Source organism: Cryptomeria japonica, chromosome 11 (genome assembly GCF_030272615.1).
Source record: "Cryptomeria japonica chromosome 11, Sugi_1.0, whole genome shotgun sequence".
NCBI lineage: Eukaryota > Viridiplantae > Streptophyta > Pinopsida > Cupressales > Cupressaceae > Cryptomeria > Cryptomeria japonica.
In genome coordinates this window covers 47,537,596-47,559,034 of record NC_081415.1, presented here as the reverse complement: position 1 = coordinate 47,559,034, position 21,439 = coordinate 47,537,596, and the positions used below count along the sequence as shown (strand labels likewise).

The following is a 21,439-nucleotide window of genomic DNA, read 5'->3' as shown; positions in this document are numbered from 1 at the left end:
TCCAGAGATATGCTACTGCAGTACACAATTTTTAAGGACGTAGATAACAACCACCAGCTAGAGAGGGTCAACAAGGCGTGACATCCTAGAGTGAAATATGGCTTGGTATGATAAAATTTTACCTGTATTGCCTTGAAGACATAGACAAATGAGTTCCGCTTCATAAGTAGCCACTCTCTAGCAAAGCATGCCTTGAACAGTTCCCATTTTGTGAGAGAGTATTTGCTGAAGCACAGACCAGCTTCACCTGCTTCAGACGTGGAAAAAGGTGTCTCAAGTTCCTGTGTTAGCTTCTCTCCAACATGATGCTGTTTGAATTTCTGTTGGAACTGTTCTGGAGAAATATATCTGTAGGGCTTTTCCTGGTTAAACCAGTACTGTTCTTGGTCCTTTTGGGAAATAACCTGTAATTCCATGCAAAACACAAGTTAATTTTGTTTTGAGGCGAGCTGAAACATGAGACATATTCAAGTGTTGGCAAAATTCTGTGTCAGTCTCTTTACAGGGGGGGCCAGATTATGAAAAAATACGGATACAAGGGCAGCTAAATGTTCACCTCCTGCATGAAGTCTGCAGCGCCTTTCCTCTCTGGACACTTGAACCCACAATATTCAAAAAAGTCAAGTACATTATCCCGAGGGCCATGATATATTATCTGCCCTTCAGACATTAAGATAATGTCATCAAAGAGATCATATGTTTCAGGTGCTGGCTGGAGAAGTGATACAAGTATTGTAGCTTGCATGATGTGTGCAAACTGTTGAAGGCACTTCATGATGTGAAAAGTGGTGGAGCTGTCCAAGCCATTTGATATCTCATCCATGAGAAGAGTTTTTATTGGAGATACAATCATCTCCCCTGCAAAGAGATTGGCAAAGAATGCCTTACACTCAAGTGTGCAAACTAATGAATAAAGACATGGCATTTAGAAACCTAACTGTCCAAGTTAGAATAAGCTCCAATACCAGTTGTTACTCGTTTTTTCTGTCCACCTGAGATTCCTCTTATCATGGCATCACCAACCATTATCTCTGAACAGATATCCAAGTCAAGAACCTACAAAAAAAGTAGGGAACCTCTTCAACATGACCATCACAGTTTAGTTGGAAACATAATGCATAGGCTTGGTCGGTTAGACATTTCATTTATTCTAGTGATTAATATGCATCTCTATTGAAAAAGCTCCAGGAATTCTTTAACTTGCTTTTCCATGTATTAGACTTTCTTTCACAACTAGTTCAGGCTATAATGTGAGTTTTATTACCTCTATCCTTGTATAGCATTCTAACCATGGTGAACAGTGAAAACAGAATCAGAGATAAAACAATTTTTCAATATGATCGACTGATAGAAGATGAATATCAGATTGGATGAGCAAACCATGCCAAAGTTGTGAACTTCTCTTGATAAATTATATGAATGAATGCTCAATGTGCATAAAGCAGATCCTTGGTAAAGAAGAAATGTCCTTACCTTTATAATGTAATCTGTTTGAATGCTCTCCTTCAAACCCTTGATTGCAGTTGCCTGTGAACAATCAATGGAGGAGTTAAGCTATGAAATGAACAAGAGTGAATTTCAATTTCAGAGTTTTAGAATCTACCACCAAAAATTGTCAATTGAGCATTTCACTAACTTTCATATATGTGTCTATGTCTGCTTCTGGAAGAATCCCAGCTTTTTTCTCTCTTCTTCCAATTTCCTCTAATAGTTCTATATAATACAAAAGTTCAAAAGCACATAGAATGCAATGTTAAAAATTCATTGACAATTATTGTTTATGGAACGGATGCTCACCTCAGCTATTCTATAAAGACCAAAGTTGAAAGCATAGTAAAGTTGGGGATAAAAGTCCTACATACCATGTTTGGTGCCAACTCCTTGGCATCTAGCTGCAAAATCGAGTGTTTCTCTCACTGTCATCTCAGAAATATGCAAATCATACTGACTGATATAAGCTGTTGTCTTCTGAGGAACAAATTCATTGAGCTTGAGTCCATTGTATGAGATGTCTCCTGTCATCTGCTACAAAAACATTCAGCATTAAGCATGCTCGAAAAACTAATGGGTACTCCATAAGCTAATCTATCAGCATAGACTATAAGAGTCGATAGAAATTACATGACAATCAAGTTACACAATATTCTTGAGTATAACCTTTAAATCTGGATCCAATCTCCCTGCAAGGGCGAGGAGCAAGGTTGTCTTCCCACATGCTGGTGGGCCTAGTAGAAGTGTCATCCTGTATAATAGATAAAATATTATATTAGACTCTATAGAGATTTAAGGATCTGCAAAAGATCACATGATATTTAAGTTAAAAATGTGGAGATGAAACCCTATCTCTTCTTTTTTGACTAAAATTTATGGTGCCATACCACAACTTCAAATGCCTCACTGATAATGGCTTCTTATGTTAATCTAAATATTTTAGATCTACGTAAGAGACAAATGCAAACATACGCCTGTCTCAATAACAAAGATTAAATGGCAATAAAAGACTAGACCAGTCAGGACTAGCCAGGGCTGCCAACTAACAATAAAATGGGGACTGCATTTGGTTCCATTCTAAGTCGTATATTGAAAGTACCTATAAGGAATTTGCATTTTGAGGAACACTTAAATTAAGTTCCTTCATTGAAAAACTTTTTGTTTCCTTCATACCTGACCTCTCTACATAATCATGTCTGGATATTTTCCAGACCAGTGAAGGGCAGGATAACAGCTCCCCCATAACACGGATGGTATATTACCCACAAAACAAAGTGTCAAACCAGTTTGACTGTGAGTAAGAAGAATTGCCGTTTCAAACCTAAGAAGATAATCAACATGAATGTACTAAAGGAAATCCTGATAGATTTACAGAAAATCAAGTTCAAGATGTTTATGAGAAGAATTACACCTTTATATATGGAAGTTATTGATTGATATGTTTTTAAATTTCCATATGAAGGTAACATTTAGTAATGGAAGCATGATCTGAACTAGTTGTATAGTCCCTTTGATAGAACAAGAGGTAGCAAGAAATGGTTACTGTTGATGTGCTTTTTAGACACCTGGAACACATATATATTCTATCCTCTCTTGAACAAGGAAGACTTATATGCTAAACTTCGTGATCAAATAAGGCAATGCCAACAATCGACTTTATGTTTGATAGACTCAAGTGTATTCGATGTGATATTGCTAGAACTTGGAAACTAAATTTACTTCTACCAAACAAAGATCAAAGGGAAAGGGATAGAGAATCTAATCTAATTTGGACCTATGAACAATGATGATAATGAATGATGCTCAGATAGGCAAACTCCTCAAATCAAGCTTTGTTTTGCCATGATAACAACCACACAAGACTGATGCAATCTCCAAAGGTAGTAAATGATTTTCATATTGCAAACATCCATTCAAATACCCAATGTTGGCGCAATTCAAATGAACATCCACAATCGAACTATTGCAACAATGAGGTCTAGACTAACCATGCATTGCAATTTGCATTCAACAAACTACAAATGGTATGAACACCAAGGAATTCATCACATATCATTGCATTTCTCCATCAAAGTCAATGAACTTTAACTAAAGCTGAAGAAGTAGAAACCATGCAACATTTAGAAACAACACATAAAGATCCACCATATCTTCAATGAAATCATATGTTTATTCCAACATAGTCTTGGCAACAATTCCTGGTCTCCTCCTCCTACTCTACTCTAAATCTATTTTCTATCCACTATTAACCTTTACAAATGAGAAAATAAAGCCTTTTATAGACTTTGAATTACAATTCAAGGGTCCAAATTGATTTGAAATCAATGGCCAAGATTTGGACAACAAAACCCTAGTGTGGGGTAGTTGCAACTACCACAACTTACATTTAATATTTGACCAATGATATGAATACCCAACTTTGGACACATGTCCCCTTTTAGAACAGACCAAATGAAGGATGAGGTAAGGTATATTAAATAATATTTAAATGTGACTCCACGTGTCACTTGCTCCTCTTGGAATGAGTTGGGTTCAATGCACTTGGACATGTCGACGTGTCATTATTTGATTGGTTGAGAATGATTAGGCGCCACACCAACATGCATATCTCTTGATACTCACAGCATCAAGCCTTTTGACTGATTGTGATGGTTCATATTCCCAAATTGCATCATCTTGATCAAGTCTCTAACTTTGATTAACTCTTCTAAAACTCAAGTTTTTAACCTTGATTAACTCTTCTAAAACTATCTTCTTTCCTTGATCATCCTCTTACATTTTATCTTCACATTTGGGAATCCTCCTTGTTGAACATTTCTTGATCTTGTTATTCCTTGGTATAGTTCCTAACTTAATAATGTGGAATCCTTTGTGTTCCCTATCCTTGACTTTGATTTTCTCATCCTTGTCATGTTTTGAACTTGTCTTTCCTTCATTTGTTTGCCAACAATGTGAAGTCTTGTTCATGTCTTGAGCTTCGTCCTCAGTTGAGCAATCCTCCATATTGTTGAGTTCCTTCTTTTGATCTTGAGCATCCTTGATTTTGATGTTGCCCTCTTTGCATGACTTGATCTCCTTTTCAGGTTGTAAAGTCTTTCTCCCTTTCCATGTTGTTGACATATATCTCTCCATGTATCATTCCTTCCATCCAACATTCTTGACAAAAGAAAGACAAAAACCTTAGATTGTAATTGTAAATAAAATCCTATGAAAATACAAGGCAAAAGGCTTATGATGAATGAAAGTTTGAGTCTTGTATTACCAATTCATGTTATGTGAAACAATATCACTAATTCACTCAAGATTGCTCTACAAACACTTCCCTTCATCTCTCAATGTGTAATGTCCCCTTCTCAGGCGTGATGTTTCAGTTGACCGATGGCCTATTTCGAAGACCCGTAGGCTACTCAATGGGTGAAATTAGGGTTTCCAATTTTGGAGTTTGTTGTTGCTCGTGAATTAGAGTTTGGGTCGCGGATTCTTTCTGGGTTTTCAGAGGGCTTCACAGTGGTATGTTCGGCTTTGCATTCCGAGCACTTTTTGGAATTTACTATTTTTAGTAAATTCTATTTCTGGCAGTGGTCTTGATTATTTCAGCATAGTTGGTTCTCTTCTTCAGTTGGTTCAGTTGGCTTCGTCACTTTTGGCCTTGGGATGTTTTTGGAGAGATAAGTTCATTTCATTTAAATAATGTTATATTTTAAAGTTGACCCCTTGGTCTAGCTTCATCACTTCAAGTTGTTTTAAAAGGTGGTCTTTAAGGGTGGACGCATCATGGAAGGGATTTAATATTTCCTAAGGTCTAAAATCTTGCTTATGAAAAGGGGTGCCAACTTTATGAAGAGAAGTGAATTAAAATAAAGGTTAATTAAAGCTTTTAAAAGTGGCGCCATCTCTTGGAGGAAAATTCAAATGTGAAATTAGGGCGCACTTTCTAGAAGCCTCTAGAGATTCCTTGTTAAGCTTATAAATGGAGGCCTCTTCCCTTCATTTGGCATCTGATGTCTATGGAAGTGTTACTCTGCCGGAATGGTATTGGGGTTGCTTCGAGGAATGAATGCCTCCTAGCCTTGGCATTGCTTCTTGCTTGAAAGATAGCAACTAGTAGTGATTTAGTGTAGTTGTTAGAGTTTGTAGTGAGGATTGCATTGTAGCTTGATGTGTACTGGAAGTTCAGTTATTTGCATTTCATTTCATTTTCGGGAGTCACGGTTAGTAGGGCAGATTTGTAGTTTCACTCATATAATTCAAAATAAAAACATATTCATTCTGGGTATTGCATATTTCCTCTTGTTTTGGCTGGGCGCTCCTTTGTGCAAATTTGCAGATTCTAATAAGAAGTGTTTTATTTTATAGAGAAGAATCGCCATTCTTGCCTGGCGTCACTGCTGGGAATTGCCTTGGGGTTCATGTTAAATAATCTGTTGGGTTAATGTCTAATTTCTTGGTATTGGTTTGTTCGCCTCCTTCATAGGAAGCCATTGCTTTTGGTTTTGGGTCATTCGGACTAGTATCGAGAGAGTAGTGAGCATTTTAGTGATTCCATGTGTTGCTGATTAAGCATTTCAAGTGCAGGTCTGTCGTAAATCAGAATATTAAGATTGATCCTTGAGTAGAATTTCTTGGACTTATCATTCTTGTTAAGCCCGGGAGAGTCTTCTATATTGTTGCAGCATTGTATAGTCTTAATGTTATGATCTTGGCAAGCATTCACTATCATATTGTAAGCTGAACAGTAGTAATGGCAGCATTTGTTCTCATTTTAATTTCACGCTTGTTATTTACATTTAATTCCATTTCTAAGTTCTTAGCATCTCTGCCATATGGTAGCTCCATTCTCACCCTGGGTTTGAAAGCACATGCTTGGTGTCAAGTTTTCTTTCCAGCAGTTGTAATTGTAAAGATCCTCTGACCATATGTTAGTCCATCTTGGGCACATTCTTGGTTAGAGTTGCTTTCAGCATGCACTAAGATCCTCTGACCATATGTCCATTTTGGGCACATTCTTGGTTAGAGTTACTTTCAGAATGCTTGAAGACCCTCTGACCATATGCTCACGCCTTGCCCAACCCGGGATCTTGGTGTACATTCTTGGTTAGAGTTGTATTCCGCATCGTTTTGGTTTAAGTGCTAACCCTAACGGATGTGTGTTGCATTACTTTTTGTAATTGAAAAATTGAAAAAATTGGTCTGGGATATTTTAGTGGTATCAGAGCTTCACATCCTGCCATCCTGTGAAACAAACCTTCTATGAGTGATAGAGAAAGAAGATACTTAGCAAGGGAAGATAAGAAGGCTACAAGTTAGTTTCAGTTTCAGTGGTATCAAGTTCCTGAAGGTCAGACAACATCAGAGGTTTTGAGGGCTCATTGGAAGTCTTCTCCAGAAACAGAAATGGGGGACAGTGAGAGGCCAGTGGGTGGTACTGAGAGGTTTACAAGCAGTCAAGATGAAAGTGGAAAAGGAAGGGAAAGAACACTAAGTCCGAGAAGGAGGTTCGAGAGGAAGATGGATGCATTAATGGATATGGTATCTCTCATGATGGGGAAAATGGGTCAGAGTTCTAATTCAAAGAACAATCAAGGGCACACCGGAGAACACAGCGGCTCCAACCAGCATAATGAACATGCTGCTCCGCATACCTCAAATAGAACAAACATTTCTTCCAGGCCTTTTAAACCCACCTTCTTGGCACCAGTAAACCCTCAACCTAATCCGGGAGAGAATGCATCATTTGTGGAACAATTGAGACTTGATCGTGCTGAGTATGAGTCTCTTCCTGATGAAATCAAGTTAGACATGTCTTACAATGATTTCGTGGACCATAAAAGGAAGAATAAAGGACATGGGAGACATCGTGAACATAGGGAAGCAACAGTACAGAGGGATTTGCATCAAGCAATCAACAAGGTTATGCTTCCACATTTTGACGGGAGTGACAGTAGTTCAGCTAGAGCTTGGATACAGAAGTTAGACAACTATCTAGCTCTTAGACCCATGACAGAAGAGGAGGCAATCAAGTTTACTACGCTTCATTTAGATGGGGTAGCACACGAATGGTGGTACCATGGTCTAGTCACCTTGGGGCATCGATCGATCACTACCTATGATGAGTTCACCAATAGGCTCATAGAGAGATTCGAGAAAAAGGATCCAAAAGTGCATTTCAGAGAATTGGCACAACTTAGACAACATGGCACAGTCGATGCTTACATAGCTGAATTTCAGAGGCTTTCAGTAATGGTCACGGGAATCACCGAGAGGCGGTTGGTGATCCTATTTAGTGAAGGGCTTATGGAACCACTCAAGGGTTGGATTAAAGCTTTCGATCCACCCTCCTTACAAGAGGCAATGAAAAAAGCAAGAAATATGGAGTGGGCTGCTCCTAAGGCAAAAATTCAATCCAAGCCATTATTTCACAAAAAGGATAAAGGAAAGGGACCTCACCATAGGGAGTTCAAATAGCATAACACTCATGTCACAAGGCTGGACCCAGAGACACTTAACGAACTCCGAAGAAAGGGGTTATGTTTCCGGTGTAGAGAAAAATGGTCCCAAGATCATACTTGCCCAAAGGGAGTCAAAATTCATCAAATTGAATACTATTCAGCTGGAGAAAGCGATTCTGATTCTTCAGACCAGCAATCAGATTGTGATGACAGCGAAGTGGAAAGAGTTCCTGAAGAATCTGAAGGTGAAAAAGGAAGTGGGGGTTACCTTGGCTCAACTTTCGAGCTTTCAAAAAAATGAATCCTTCAAGGTTCGAGGGATGATTAAGGGGCAGCGAATAGTTGCTTTGATTGATACTGGAGCAACGCATAACTTCATTGATGAAGTGGTGGTGGCAAAGAAAGGGCTGCAAACAGAAGATTTTGAAGGGTTCAAGGTTATGGTTGCTGATGGGTTTTACATTTCTTGCACCAAGAAGATCCCAAATATGTCTATGCAATTGGGCAACTACGAAGTCAAGGATGACTTCTATGTAGTCAGCATTGGAAATACGGATGCCGTCCTAGGCATTCAATGGCTGCATTCACTTGGAGAGATCTCCCTAAATCTGCAAACCTTGGAGCTCAAGTTTCAATCTGATGGGAAGAAGGTGGTGTTAAGAGGAATGTCTAACGGTGGACCTCGGATTGTGTCATTCAAGCAACTGGCAAAGTTGATTCGGCATCATCAAGTTGAGTGGGCTGCGAAATGTATGATTCTCCCAGCTAGTCTGGTTGAAACAAAGAGGGACTACCCTCTTGATATCCAGTCTTTACTCACCAAGAAGAGTAAAGTGTTTGCTGATTTACCTCCTAGGCCACCTCCCGAACGAGGCTCAAAGCATGTCATAGAGCTCAAGGAAGGGGCTAAACTAGTTATCACAACTCCATATCGGTACCCTAAGAAGCAAAAGGATGAGATTGAGAAAAACATAAAGGAACTCTTGGAGATGGGCTTCATTCATCCAAGTAAGAGTCCTTTCACTTCAGCAGTTGTCCTTGTGAAGAAGAAGGATGGTACCATTCGCATGTGTGTGGATTATCGTGCTTTGAATCAAAGCACCATCAAAAATTGATACCCCATTCCATGGATAGATGAGCTCATAGATGAGCTACATGGAGCCAAGTTCTTCTCAAAGATTGATCTGAGGTCGGGCTACTACCAAATTCGGATGAGAGGATCTGATGTTGAGAAGACAGCATTTAGATGTCACTATGGTCACTTCGAGTTTTTAGTCATGCCATTTGGGTTGACTAATGCTCTTGCTACCTTCCAGTCTTGTATGAACAGAGTCTTTCAGAAGCAGCTGAGGAACTTCGTGTTAATCTTTTTTGATGGCATTCTGATCTATAGCAAAACATGGGAAGAACACCTCAAGCACTTAGAGGAAGTGCTTAGCATCCTTGAATCAGAAAGTCTATTTGCCAAAGAATCCAAATGTGAATTTGGAATGAAGGGGCTACTTTACCTTGGTCACATAATCAGTGTTGATGGAGTGAAGGTTGATCCCGAAAAGATCAAGGCAATAGTTGATTGGCCACCCCCAGAGAACTTGACTCATTTGAAAGGGTTCTTGGGTCTTTGTGGTTTTTACAGAAGATTTGTGAAGGGCTATTCACAAAACGCTGCTCCTCTTACTGACCTCACGAAAAAGGGAGCTTTTTGTTGGACAGAAAAGGCTCAAACTACTTTTGATAAGTTTAAGAAGATCATGAGCCCTTGTCCGGTTTTGGCAATTCCAGATTTCTCCAAGCCCTTCGAGCTACAGTGTGATGCATCTGGAGAAGGTGTTGAGGCTGTTTTGATGCAAGACAAGCATCCCATTGTGTTTGAGAGCAGAAAATTAAGAGGTGTTGAAAGGACCTACTCCATTTATGACAAGGAAATGCTTGCAATCATGCATGCATTAGCTAAGTTCAGACAGTATTTGGTGGGGACCAAATTTGTGGTCAAGACTGATCACAATAGTCTCAAGCACTTCATGCACCAGAAGGATTTGAACGAGAGACAACAAAAGTGGGTGAGTAAGCTTCAAGCTTATGATTTTGACATTGAGTATGTCAAAGGGAAAAAAAATATTGTGGCTGATGCTCTATCTAGGAGACCTCATCTGAGTTCATTGTGTGAGCTCACTGCTGATTGGAAGGACATGTTGCTCACTGATTATGCTAAAAATCAGTTGGCAATCAGCATCATTGAAGGTACTTTTCATGACGAAAGGTACAAGGTGGTTGACGGGCTGATACACTACAAGAGTAGAATCTTTGTGGTGGCTAATTCTAAGCTCAGAAAGAAGATTTTGATGACATTCCATGACATTCCACTTGTTGGTCATCAGGGTTTCTTCAAGACATATAGGCAGATTCGAGAAAGATTTGCTTGGAAAGGGCTGAAAGAGGAATTTCAACGCTACATCTAGGAATGTCCTATTTGTCAGATGAACAAGAATGAGCACACTCTACCTGCTGGTCTGCTGCAACCTCTTCCCATTCCCAACCAAAAATGGGAAAGCATATCAATGGACTTCATCACTGGGTTGCCCAAGGCAAAGATTGTATCTATGTTGTAGTGGATAGATTGACAAAGTTTTCTCACTTCTTTGCCATCACGAGCTCTTTTTCAGCAGTTCAAGTTGCAGATTTGTTTTTTTATGAGGTGTTTAGATTGCATGGGTTGCCAAAAAACATTGTGAGTGATAGGGACAGCAAGTTCCTAAGCACCTTTTGGTAATAAGTCTTTAGGATGAGTGGTACGGTGCTTACTCCAAGCACTAGTTATCACCCCCAAACCGATGGACAAACAGAGATAGTGAACAAGTGGTTGGAAGGCTATCTGAGAAACTATGTTTTGGAGCAGCAAAGAGCATGGGTGAAATGGCTCCACATAGGCGAGTATTGTTACAATTCTTCCTTTCACATGTCAATAAGGATGTCTCCCTTCATGGCTCTTGTCATGTCCCCTCCTGGATCGTTATACATATACGGAGAGAAAGAGAGGGAGTCCCTAAATGAATTTATATAATAATTACCAATGAAGGAATATTTGAAAGTTATTTCTTTATTAAATATTATTGTTATAACTAATAATATTCCTTAAAGGATAAGGATGGGAAAAAAGAATACGTACAAAGTAATCATATGCATTTTCTCCAACAAACAAGGATAGCATTTGGACTAACTGACATTAACAATTGACTAGACATTACATTGCTAGTAGTCCTCAATTTTGTGAAATCTCTAAAAGAGACAAAATGGCGAATGTAATTAAAAGACAAAGTATTAAGATAATGCAATATATTAATATATTAGAGAAGTAAAATGATATAAGACAATTGAAATATATTAATCTATTATGAAATTAAAACATTAAATAATATTAATATATTATTTACACAGAATAAATTAATATATTTTTTGTTGGGAAAATTACGTGGATATATTAATTAGGCAATGTTATATTATGGAAATAAAATAATGTAAAACAATTAGCAAAATGAGGGAATTAAAACATTAAATAATATTAATATATTTACATAGAATAAATTATTTTAAATTGGGAAAATTATATTAAATGAGCAATAAAATACAAGCACGGAGAGATGGGTGATTAAGGGAAGGTCATGTGGACCCCCCCCTTCCTCCCCTCCCCCATGGGAAGTGGTGGGACGGAAGTTGCAGCCTAGGCTGCGATCCGTCACATCCCTTCCCATGGAAGGGGCCCCATGGAGGGTCACGCCTATCCCTCTCCACGGGTATAAACCATACTACAACAGATGAAACAGAAAAGGAGGGGAAAGGAGGGTCTTCTACGGGAGGGAAGGTAAGTAATAAATGGTTGCTGATATTAAATAATCATATTAGTTAACGGGTGGACAGCAGTTAATATGTAACATCATTACTACTAGTTAATGGGTAATACTCAAAGGGTAATGTGTAACGTTAATTAGTAAGGGGTGTTAATTGAGGTCTAGTGCATATAAATATATGTATTAATTAATTCACTGGTCATTAAATATAGGTAAGGGATTTGGTATAATTAATGGTCTTTGCATTAATATATTAAAAAATAAGAATAGTATGTATGATGGTTTTTGGTCATTAATAGGAATAGTATGTATTAATGAATATAAAGATATAAAGATAGGCAATGGATTAGTATATATATTAATAGGAATAATTAATACATATACATTAAGAAATACAAACGCATAAAGATAGATAGTGACATTATATATATATATATATATATATATGTTAATACATAGAGGAATAGTTTTTATATATATATATATATATATATATCAATAAATAGGAATGAAGAACTTGTTGTAAGCATATATAATGAATGATTCGTAATTAGTAAAGAATGATAGGAAAAATACATATCAAGATAATAGGAATGTATGTTAAGGAATACATATGAGTAATGGTTAATGAACATTTTATGAATATAGGTAATGAATACAAGACTATGTACATGTGGATTATGAAATAGGAAATAGTAAATGAAAATGCAAAGGAATGTATTATGAATGAAATCACAGGAGGGAGGCTATAGGGAGGAAACTCTCTTAGTCTAAGGGGGGATTATGATAATCCCTAGGACAATATATACTGAATATCTATATGCATATATATATGGCTTGGTTGATTAAGTTCAACCAAGAAGAGAAGGATCTAGTCAATCCCCTTTGAGGACTTGGATGATGGAGGCATCGTCCAAGACAAGGAAAGGCAAGGGTCTTCCTTGGTTGGCTTGGGTGTAAGAGGTTATACCCAAGACAGGACTCAAGGGTCGGACCGATCCCCTCTGAGGACTTGGATGATGAAGGCATCACCCAAGGCAAGGAAAGGCAAGGGTCTTCCTTGGAGGGCTTGGGTGTAAGAGGTTACACCCAAGACAGGATTCGAATTCATCTTCGATTTCCTGGAGGGCTTGGGACCAAGGGGTTCCAAGAAGGTGAGCTTCACAGCCGCCTAAGGACATACTTTGTATGGCATTCGTATCCTTTTATTAGATAAAAATTATGATTATGTTAATTGAGCGTTGAAGTTAGATTGCAATTTAGATTATTTATATATGTATATATATGTAGTTATGTTCTAACAATTTGTTTTGCAGGATAATGATCTCTAACTAGAAGGGACATTACAGCTCTCTATGGTTATGAGGCTCCTAGCTTTGCTGATTTGGTGTTTGGTGATAGCAAAGCCCCTCAAGCCAAGGATTTGTTGCAGCAAAGTCAAGACATCTTGAAATCCTTGAAGAACAACTTGCAGATTGCTCAGAATCAGCAGAAGATGTACGCTGATCAATGACGCGTTGAGCGCTCTTTTGAGGTTGGAGATATGGTTTATCTCCGACTACAGCCATACAGACAGTCTACTCTCAAGAAGAGTGGAGCTGAGAAGCTCAAGCCTCGTTTCTATGGGCCATTCCAAGTCATTAGAAAGGTTGGAGCAATAGCTTATGAGTTGGAGCTACCTTTGAGTAGTAAAGTGCACAATGTCTTCCACGTGTCTCGCCTCAAGAAGGCACTTGGACATAATGTTATTGCTTCTTCACAATTACCACCTTTGGACAAAGAAGGGCAGTTGATTTTGATTCAAGAAAAGATTATTGATTCCAGAGAGCGTTCTTTGAGAAGAAGAACAATCAAGGAATACTTGGTGAGATGGAAGAATTTGCCCTTGGAGGATGCAACTTGGGAGAATGAGGAGATTTTGCAGCATCCAAATTTGCAATTGCTTGAGGACAAGCAATCTTGGGGAGGGCGGACTGTAATGTCCCCTTCTCAGGCGTGATGTTTCAGTTGACCGATGGCCTATTTCGGAGACCCGTAGGCTACTCAATGGGTGAAATTAGGGTGTCCAATTTTGGAGGTTGTTGTTGCTCGTGAATTAGAGTTTGGATCGCAGAATCTTTATGGGTTTTCAGAGGGCTTCGCAGTGGTATGTCCGGCTTTGCGTTCCGAGCACTTTTTGGAATTTACTATTTTTAGTAAATTCTATTTTTGGCAGTGGTCCTGATTATTTCAGCACAGTTGGTTCTCTTCTTCAGTTGGTTCAGTTGGCTTCGTCACTTTTGGCCTTGGGATGTTTTTGGAGAGATAAGTTCATTTCATTTAAATAATGTTATGTTTTAATGTTATATTTTAAAGTTGACCCCTTGGCCTAGCTTCATCACTTCAAGTTGTTTTAAAAGGTGGTCTTCAAGGGTGGACGCATCATGGAAGGGATTTAATATTTCCTAAGGTCTAAAATCTTGCTTATGAAAAGGGGTACCAACTTTATGAAGAGAAGTGAATTAAAATAAAGGTTAATTAAAGCTTTTAAAAGTGGCACCATCTCTTGGAGGAAAATTCAAATGTGAAATTAGGGCGCACTTTCTAGAAGCCTCTAGAGATTCCTTGTTAAGCTTGTAGATGGAGACCTCTTTCCTTCATTTGGCATCTGATGTCTATGGAAGTGTTACTCTACCGGAATGGTATTGGGGTTGCTTCGAGGAATGAATGCCTCCTAGCCTTGGCATTGCTTCTTGCTTGAAAGATAGCAACTAGTGGTGATTTAGTGTAGTTGTGAGAGTTTGTAGTGAGGATTGCATTGTAGCTTGATGTGTGCTGGAAGTTCAGTTATTTGCATTTCATTTCATTTTCGGGAGTCGCGGTTAGTAGGGCAGATTTGTAGTTTCACTCATATAATTCAAAATAAAAACATATTCATTCTGGGTATTGCATATTTCCTCTTGTTTTGGCTAGGCGCTCCTTTGTGCAAATTTGCAGATTCTAATATGAAGTGTTTTATTTTATAGAGAAGAATCGCCATTCTTGCCTGGCATCACTACTGGGAATTGCCTTGGGGTTCGTGTTAAATAATTTGTTGGGTTAATGTCTGATTTCTTGGTATTAGTTTGTTCACCTCCTTCATAGGAAGCCATTGGTTTTGGTTTTGGGTCATTCGGACTAGTATCGAGAGAGTAGTGAGCATTTTAGTGATTCCATGTGTTGCTGATTAAGCATTTCAAGTGCAGGTCTTTCGTAAATCAGAATGTTAAGATTGATCCTTGAGTAGAATTTCTTGGACTCATCATTCTTGTTAAGCCCAGGAGAGTCTTCTATATTGTTGCAGCATTGTATAGTCTTAATCTTATGATCTTGGCAAGCATTCACTATCATATTGTAAGCTGAACAGTAGTACTGACAGCATTTCTTCTCATTTTCATTTCACGCTTGTTATTTACATTTAATTCCATTTCTAAGTTCTTAGCATCTCTGCCATATGGTAGCTCCATTCCCACCCTGGGTTTGAAAGCACATGCTTGGTGTCGAGTTTACCTTCTAGCAGTTGTAATTGTAAAGATCCTCTGACCATATGTTAGTCCATCTTGGACACATTCTTGGTTAGTTTCAGCATGCACTAAGATCCTCTGGCCATATGTTAGTCCATTTTGGGCACATTCTTGGTTAGAGTTACTTTCAGAATGCTTTAAGACCCTCTGACCATATGCTCATGCCTTGCCCAACCCAGGATTCTGATGTACATTCTTGGTTAGAGTTGTATTCCGCATCGTTTTGGTTTAAGTGCTAACCCTAACGGATGTGTGTTGCATTACTTTCTGTAATTGAAAAATTGAAAAAATTGGTCTGGGATATTTCACAATGTCAATCATTTCGCTCTTTGTCACTCAACATTGTTAAATTTACTCCTCTTTACTCCTTGGCAGATTTTCATGTGGATCATGTATTGCCAAGAAGAGATCACAAGTGTTCATGTATTGCGAAGGGGAAATCTTAAGTGCCGATGTATAGTGAAAGGGAAATTCAAGGTGCTCACGCATTGCGAAGGGGAAATTCAAGGTGCTCATACATTGTGAAGGAGAAATTCAAGGTGCTCACGCATTGCGAAGGGGAAATTCAAGGTGCTCATACATTGTGAAGGAGAAATTCAAGGTGCTTCCATATTGCGAAGGGGAAATTCAAAGTGCTCACACATTGCAAAGGGGAAATTCAAGGTAGTCATGTAATACGAAGGGGAAATTTGAGGTAGTCATGTAATGCAAAGGGGAAATTCACCTCTCCCTTGCATTTCAAAGTGGATATTTGCCTCATGCATGTATTTTTAATCGAATTTCAATCCTTAGCCTCACAGTTTCACTTCTCAACTCATCTTTTGAATTTGACAAAACAGAACTCCTCTTGTGATTCTATATTAAAGACTATGAAACCATTGCCAAACTAAAACTAAACAAAACACTAAGCTAAACAAAGCAAAAAACACAAAGCTACGAAGCAAAAAAGGGGGGGTCCCTATTTGCAATGGGGTGATGTGTGAAAACATTACAACAGGTACTCTATAGTCTAGAACCATTACCATAAGGTATAAATCACTGACATTCAGCAGTGGGAAGGGAAGGATAAACAAAATAGATCTTTTGGTGATGAATATTGTGGAAGTGGGACTAATATGATGTGAAAGTTGATATTTCTATTCCAATAACAAGAATTTGTTACATTGTTTGAAAAAGGTTGTGCCCTATAATTAGGAAATTTTTTAAGTAAGATTGTAGAGGAATTTTTACCAACAATTTAGATCGCATTTTACAATCCATCATCAAGATAAGAAAAAAAAAGGTGATATATATTTACTACAACCTTCTTTCCAATGGCCCTCTTCTCTTGGCTCTATTATCATGTGTTGTTATCAAGATTATTTAGTATTACTTAGTTTCAAATATGATGGGTTTTACCCATTTGGGTTACCCCTACACTTACTCCTCTCTAGTGATTTCTATATTTACATTTTAAGTTTTCAAAACAAAAAAAAAATTGTGGCCCATGATTTAGGTGGCAGTTAAACACAGCTTTTTGCATGCCTATAGCCCAACTAAATCTCGCTTCTATGCCTCTGTCAGATGCAACTGGCTTGTTGTAATAAAACCACTCACATACATTGGGAAAGCTATGGTTAGTAGTGTTTTCACATATACATTCACTGGGACAGTTGTATGCTGACTATTTGGAATCTTGAGATGGATGGGATTCCCTTCTCTTGTGAGCTGATTCTCCTTGTGTTATGAGACTCTTCACTTCCACATTGCATATCTAGACATGTACCTCCAACAATAGGGCAAAGTTGAGTAGAGAGGTGATGCAACAAAGGTTGAGTATGGTTCCAAACCAATCTCAATCACCACTTGTAGTGTCACCTCTTTGTTGTTAAGGCAGATCTTTCTCCCAACTCACCTATTCAACCTTGGCACAAGGTCAGACAAGGATGAGAATTCAATGTTTCAGTCTTCTCTCACCCCTCAAAAGATCAAAATATCCCAACCATGCTTAGGGTCTGCTCCTTGCACAATAGTGCAGCCATGGTGAGTACTCAAATGGTCCTTCCAAAGTCACCATATGCTAACAAGGACTCCCAATTGGTCTACAATCTTGTCAAAGGCTTCTACCATGTGTTCATCGAGTGTTCAACCTGATTTAGTCACCTGAGAAGTTTGGAGACACCTTCTACCATCTATACCCTATCTTGCTCCTAGTTCCTACCAGTCATCCTTTTTAGGACTGGTGACAAGTTCCCTTTTCTCAGCCACTTTCTTCACAAACTGAAACTAGATTCAGATACCCTTTTGGAAGTCCTAAATAATAGCTTGAAATGGCTATATGGTCTTTTGAGATATGTCAACCAAAGATGGGGTTTTCTCGCTACAGTAGAGGTCAATTAGCCCTCCTTTACAAAGCAACTACCAACAAATTGGGTTCCAAATTTTTCTTATAAACTTGCAGAGTCTTGGCACATCCTATAGGTTCATAATCCACCATTTCTTAACTTGGTTCTTTCCTTTCCTTTTCTGTTCACACTACACACCTACTTATCTAGTCTAACACATAGGGATGTTAGACTAGGGTTTGAACAAAACCCTTTCCAACTCTATCCTCTGCTACAATCTCTGACAAAAACATAAAAACAACATCAAAATATTCCATTCCACCGGGTTTGGCGAATTTGTATGGTGGAACGAAGATTTATTTACATTTTTGTACACAAACCCTTGTTTGCTTCTCCCTTGATGAAATCAAACCAGATTGGTGACAAATCAAAGTAGACTCAGAGGCCTTTCATATACACTTGTTTTCACAACTTATAATGCCTGTATGGACCCGTACAACATCAGAAAGTGCAGCAAAACAGTGAAAATTGCAGAAAAAACAGAGTATTTTATTGTTTTGTCCTTCAAAATGTCTCAAACCACCATCAACAACCATGCCTCGACCAATTTGAGGCTATTTAAACATGTTTGGCCTGAATTCCAACGGCCATAACTGATTTACAAACAAAGTGACCATTCAACTTCCAAAATTGAAAAGTTGCAACATTCCAACATTTTTTGCAAATTTTCCCTAAATGACCCTACAAGAACTAATACATGCAAAAATGGTCTCAATAAGAGCTTATTACATCAAATGAACACTAAACATGACTCTAGACCCCTATATGCATACTTTGGCCAATTTTGACCTTGGTGCTCCTGCACCAAGAGGGGTTCCAATACATATAATTTTCTTTGCATCATATAGTTAAGGTATCCCATGGTCATTCTCTCCTCTAAATAGGTATTGCAACCTTCGCATGTCCAAGCCTCCCTTAAATATCTACAAATATCCTTTGATGATACATTGAAACAATGGAGGATAAAGAGTCTATGCTCATCCTTTAGTGCTTGCAAACTTTTTCACTATATAGTGTTTGGGTATTCATTCGAGGATGCTTGCAACACATTGCTCTTTATGTCTGTTGTGACCTTTTCACACATCACCCCATTGCAAATGGGGACCCCCTCTTTTTTCAGTAGCTTTAGGTCTCAAGCAGTCTACCAGCAATTAGGTTTCTCTCTAGGTTAGAATGGAGTCATGGTAGCTCTTAGAAGCTTAAGCGATGAATGAAGTCAAGATTATTATCAAGTGGATGCCCTTAGGTCGGAATTAGAAGCCAGGAACAATCAGAGAGAAGAGAGAAATCAACTAAGGATGAAGCATGGAAACCGCTCAACCCTTGACTTGGAGTGAAGTCAACGAGGAATAATGTCATGTTGGAGATCAAGTGCTTGAGGAATTTTGTAAGCAATAGTGAGATTGCCTTGGTGAGTGAAGATGAAAACATTTTGAAAGCAAGTTAAGAAATTTTGATGCTAGAGGAGATGAATTTGAATTGCACATTCTGTTCGGACACCCCAAAAGTTCGGCCATTTTTGGCGAATTTCCTTGGCCATCCAAAACTTCGGCCATTCGTCCTCCAAGTATGTCCTTGCTCAACAAAAACCCCGGCCACAAGGTGTCCTCACTCACCAAAATCCCTGGCCACTTTTCACACACATCCCTTATCCCTCCAAAACCCTGGCCACCTCATGTCCGCACCCCCTATATCCCTGGCCATCCATCCTTCAATGTCCATGTACCTCCAAAAGCCCGACCAATGGTGGTGGAATGACATGTCTTAAGCACTGAAAAAGGGAGAAGGAAGTCGACATTCACATAGCGGTTTAAATTCAAAATTTGAAAAGCAAAAACAAGTCGGCTTTTGTTGGAAATGAAAGATTGCAAATAATTAAATGAAAAGATATGAAATAACAAGTCAGCCTCATAGGGAAATTGAACGCCAAGGGACACACCCCAAGAGATAGTGCCTATATATGATGGTTGATTATTTCATTTGATCAACAATCAAAACCGAAAACGATTTGCTTCCTCCAAACACAAGCGAATTTCTTCCTCCAATAACAGCGATTTTCCTCCAAGAAAGAAGTGATTTTGATCCACAATTAAGGCAAACTTCAGAAAATTTGTCATTAGTCAACAAAGATTTCTTTGCTGATCAGCAAATTCCATCCTTGCAACAGTGAAATCCTCCCTTACATTAGCGATCATCAAGCCTGTGATATTGAAAGGGAAGCGATTTTTTATGGTTTTAATCAACAAACCTCCTTAAATCAGCAAATTTTAGGATTGCCACAGCAACCTCTAGCCAGTATTGACGCGAGTTGTGCAACATTGAACAACAGATTTTAAATATCAGCATTTTAGACATTCATTAACAGTCATATTAGGTTTGAGTTTGATGGTTTTTGAAGCATTTTCTATCAAAATCAGGTTTGATTGTGTGTTGGTGCAGTCACAGATCAGGGTTTTGTTGTGACCATTTCACACATCGCCCCATTAAAATGGGGACCCCCTCTTTTTGCTCGTTTTTGCTCACCTTTCTCTCTGCCTTTTAGGGTTTTGGTTTAGTGTGTCAGGTGTCTGGATTAGGGTCAGGCCTTAGGGTTCCCGTTTTAGTGTTTTCAGGCTAGGGTCCAGTTAATCTTGAGAGCTATTGAGCTTCCTCTCGTAGGATGCAATTTTAAATAGGGTGAATTCGTCAGGTGGTCAAGTGAATCTATCTAGTTTCAGTCAGAATTTTGAATGCAAAGTCCAATTTTTGCCTAAGTGTTAAATGATGGATTATGGAATTTTGTCTGATTGAATGATTTTGACCAAATTTTGAAAATTTTAATAATTGATCCCGAGTATTGGAAATGGCTTAATTGTACCTTGTCAAGTGATTAAACCCTTAAAATCATGATATTATGGACTCTAGAAGCAAAATCGCTCCTGTCCCTCTGCCAGGGACCAGGATGAAATTTGATGTTAGCTCCCGTCCCTCTCCCAGGGACCAGAGCGAATTTCCTTATAGGGCAAAATTTGGGCGAAGATCAAGTGAAGATTAAGTTTGAAGCAAGTAAAGAGGGTCTAACGAACCCATTGAAGATAATTTGAAGATTGTAAAACACCGAAGCGAGGCCCATATTTGCCTAGGTGCTCCTCTCCCTCAGTCAGGGACCAGAGCGATTTCTTCCTTAGACCAATTTCTTACCAAGTTGAAACAAATACCATGCCAAGGATAAGTGAAAGGGGGCACAATGAGTCCGTTGAAGATAAATTTGGAAGTTAGCAAAGCACGATTGAGCCTACAAGTGTAAATTCGCTCCTGTCCCTCAAACAGGGACCAGGGCGAAATATTAGTTATGTGGCTTTTCCTCCAAGTTTTAAATCACTCCAAGTCAGGGTACAAGGAAGCAATGATGTCTGGAACACCTCGACAAAGAATGAAGTTACAAAGATCGCCAAAGATGAAGGATTTGCACTATATGCCCAAGTTCGCTCCTGTCCCTCAGTCAGGGACCAGGGCGAAATCTCTAGGTGTGCTTAAGTTTTGAATGTCAATCTCGTTTCATACGTTCACAAAGGATCAAAGGACATTGTTTTACATTGTAAAGGCAATTAAGAGTTGATAGGAACAAGGATGAGCCCAAGACATAAAAAATCGCTCCTGTCCTTAGAGCAAGGACCAGGGCGATATTCACTACACTAGCCAGTTCTTTCAAAAATCACGTCAAGGCAAGGACGTACAAGGTTGCACAA

At 38.7% G+C, this 21,439-nt stretch overlaps 1 protein-coding gene across 3 annotated transcripts in view; it reads right to left on the bottom strand.

The window, feature by feature from the left end:
* The window catches only part of LOC131076779 (ABC transporter G family member 35), a 152,618-nt gene that overhangs the window by 18,813 nt on the left and 112,366 nt on the right, over window positions 1–21,439 (bottom strand). The window contains exons 6-12 of one of the 3 annotated variants that reach the window (XM_059214035.1): window positions 2,158–2,242; window positions 1,863–2,022; window positions 1,637–1,713; window positions 1,474–1,527; window positions 966–1,056; window positions 557–858; window positions 123–404 (exon numbers count right to left, since the gene is read on the bottom strand). In XM_059214035.1, coding sequence (XP_059070018.1) covers window positions 123–404; window positions 557–858; window positions 966–1,056; window positions 1,474–1,527; window positions 1,637–1,713; window positions 1,863–2,022; window positions 2,158–2,242 — 1,051 coding nt within the window. Of the gene's footprint in view, window positions 1–122; window positions 405–556; window positions 859–965; window positions 1,057–1,473; window positions 1,528–1,636; window positions 1,714–1,862; window positions 2,038–2,157; window positions 2,243–21,439 lie in introns of those variants that run through there. The other 2 variants (XM_059214033.1, XM_059214034.1) reach the window with 2 other exon arrangements.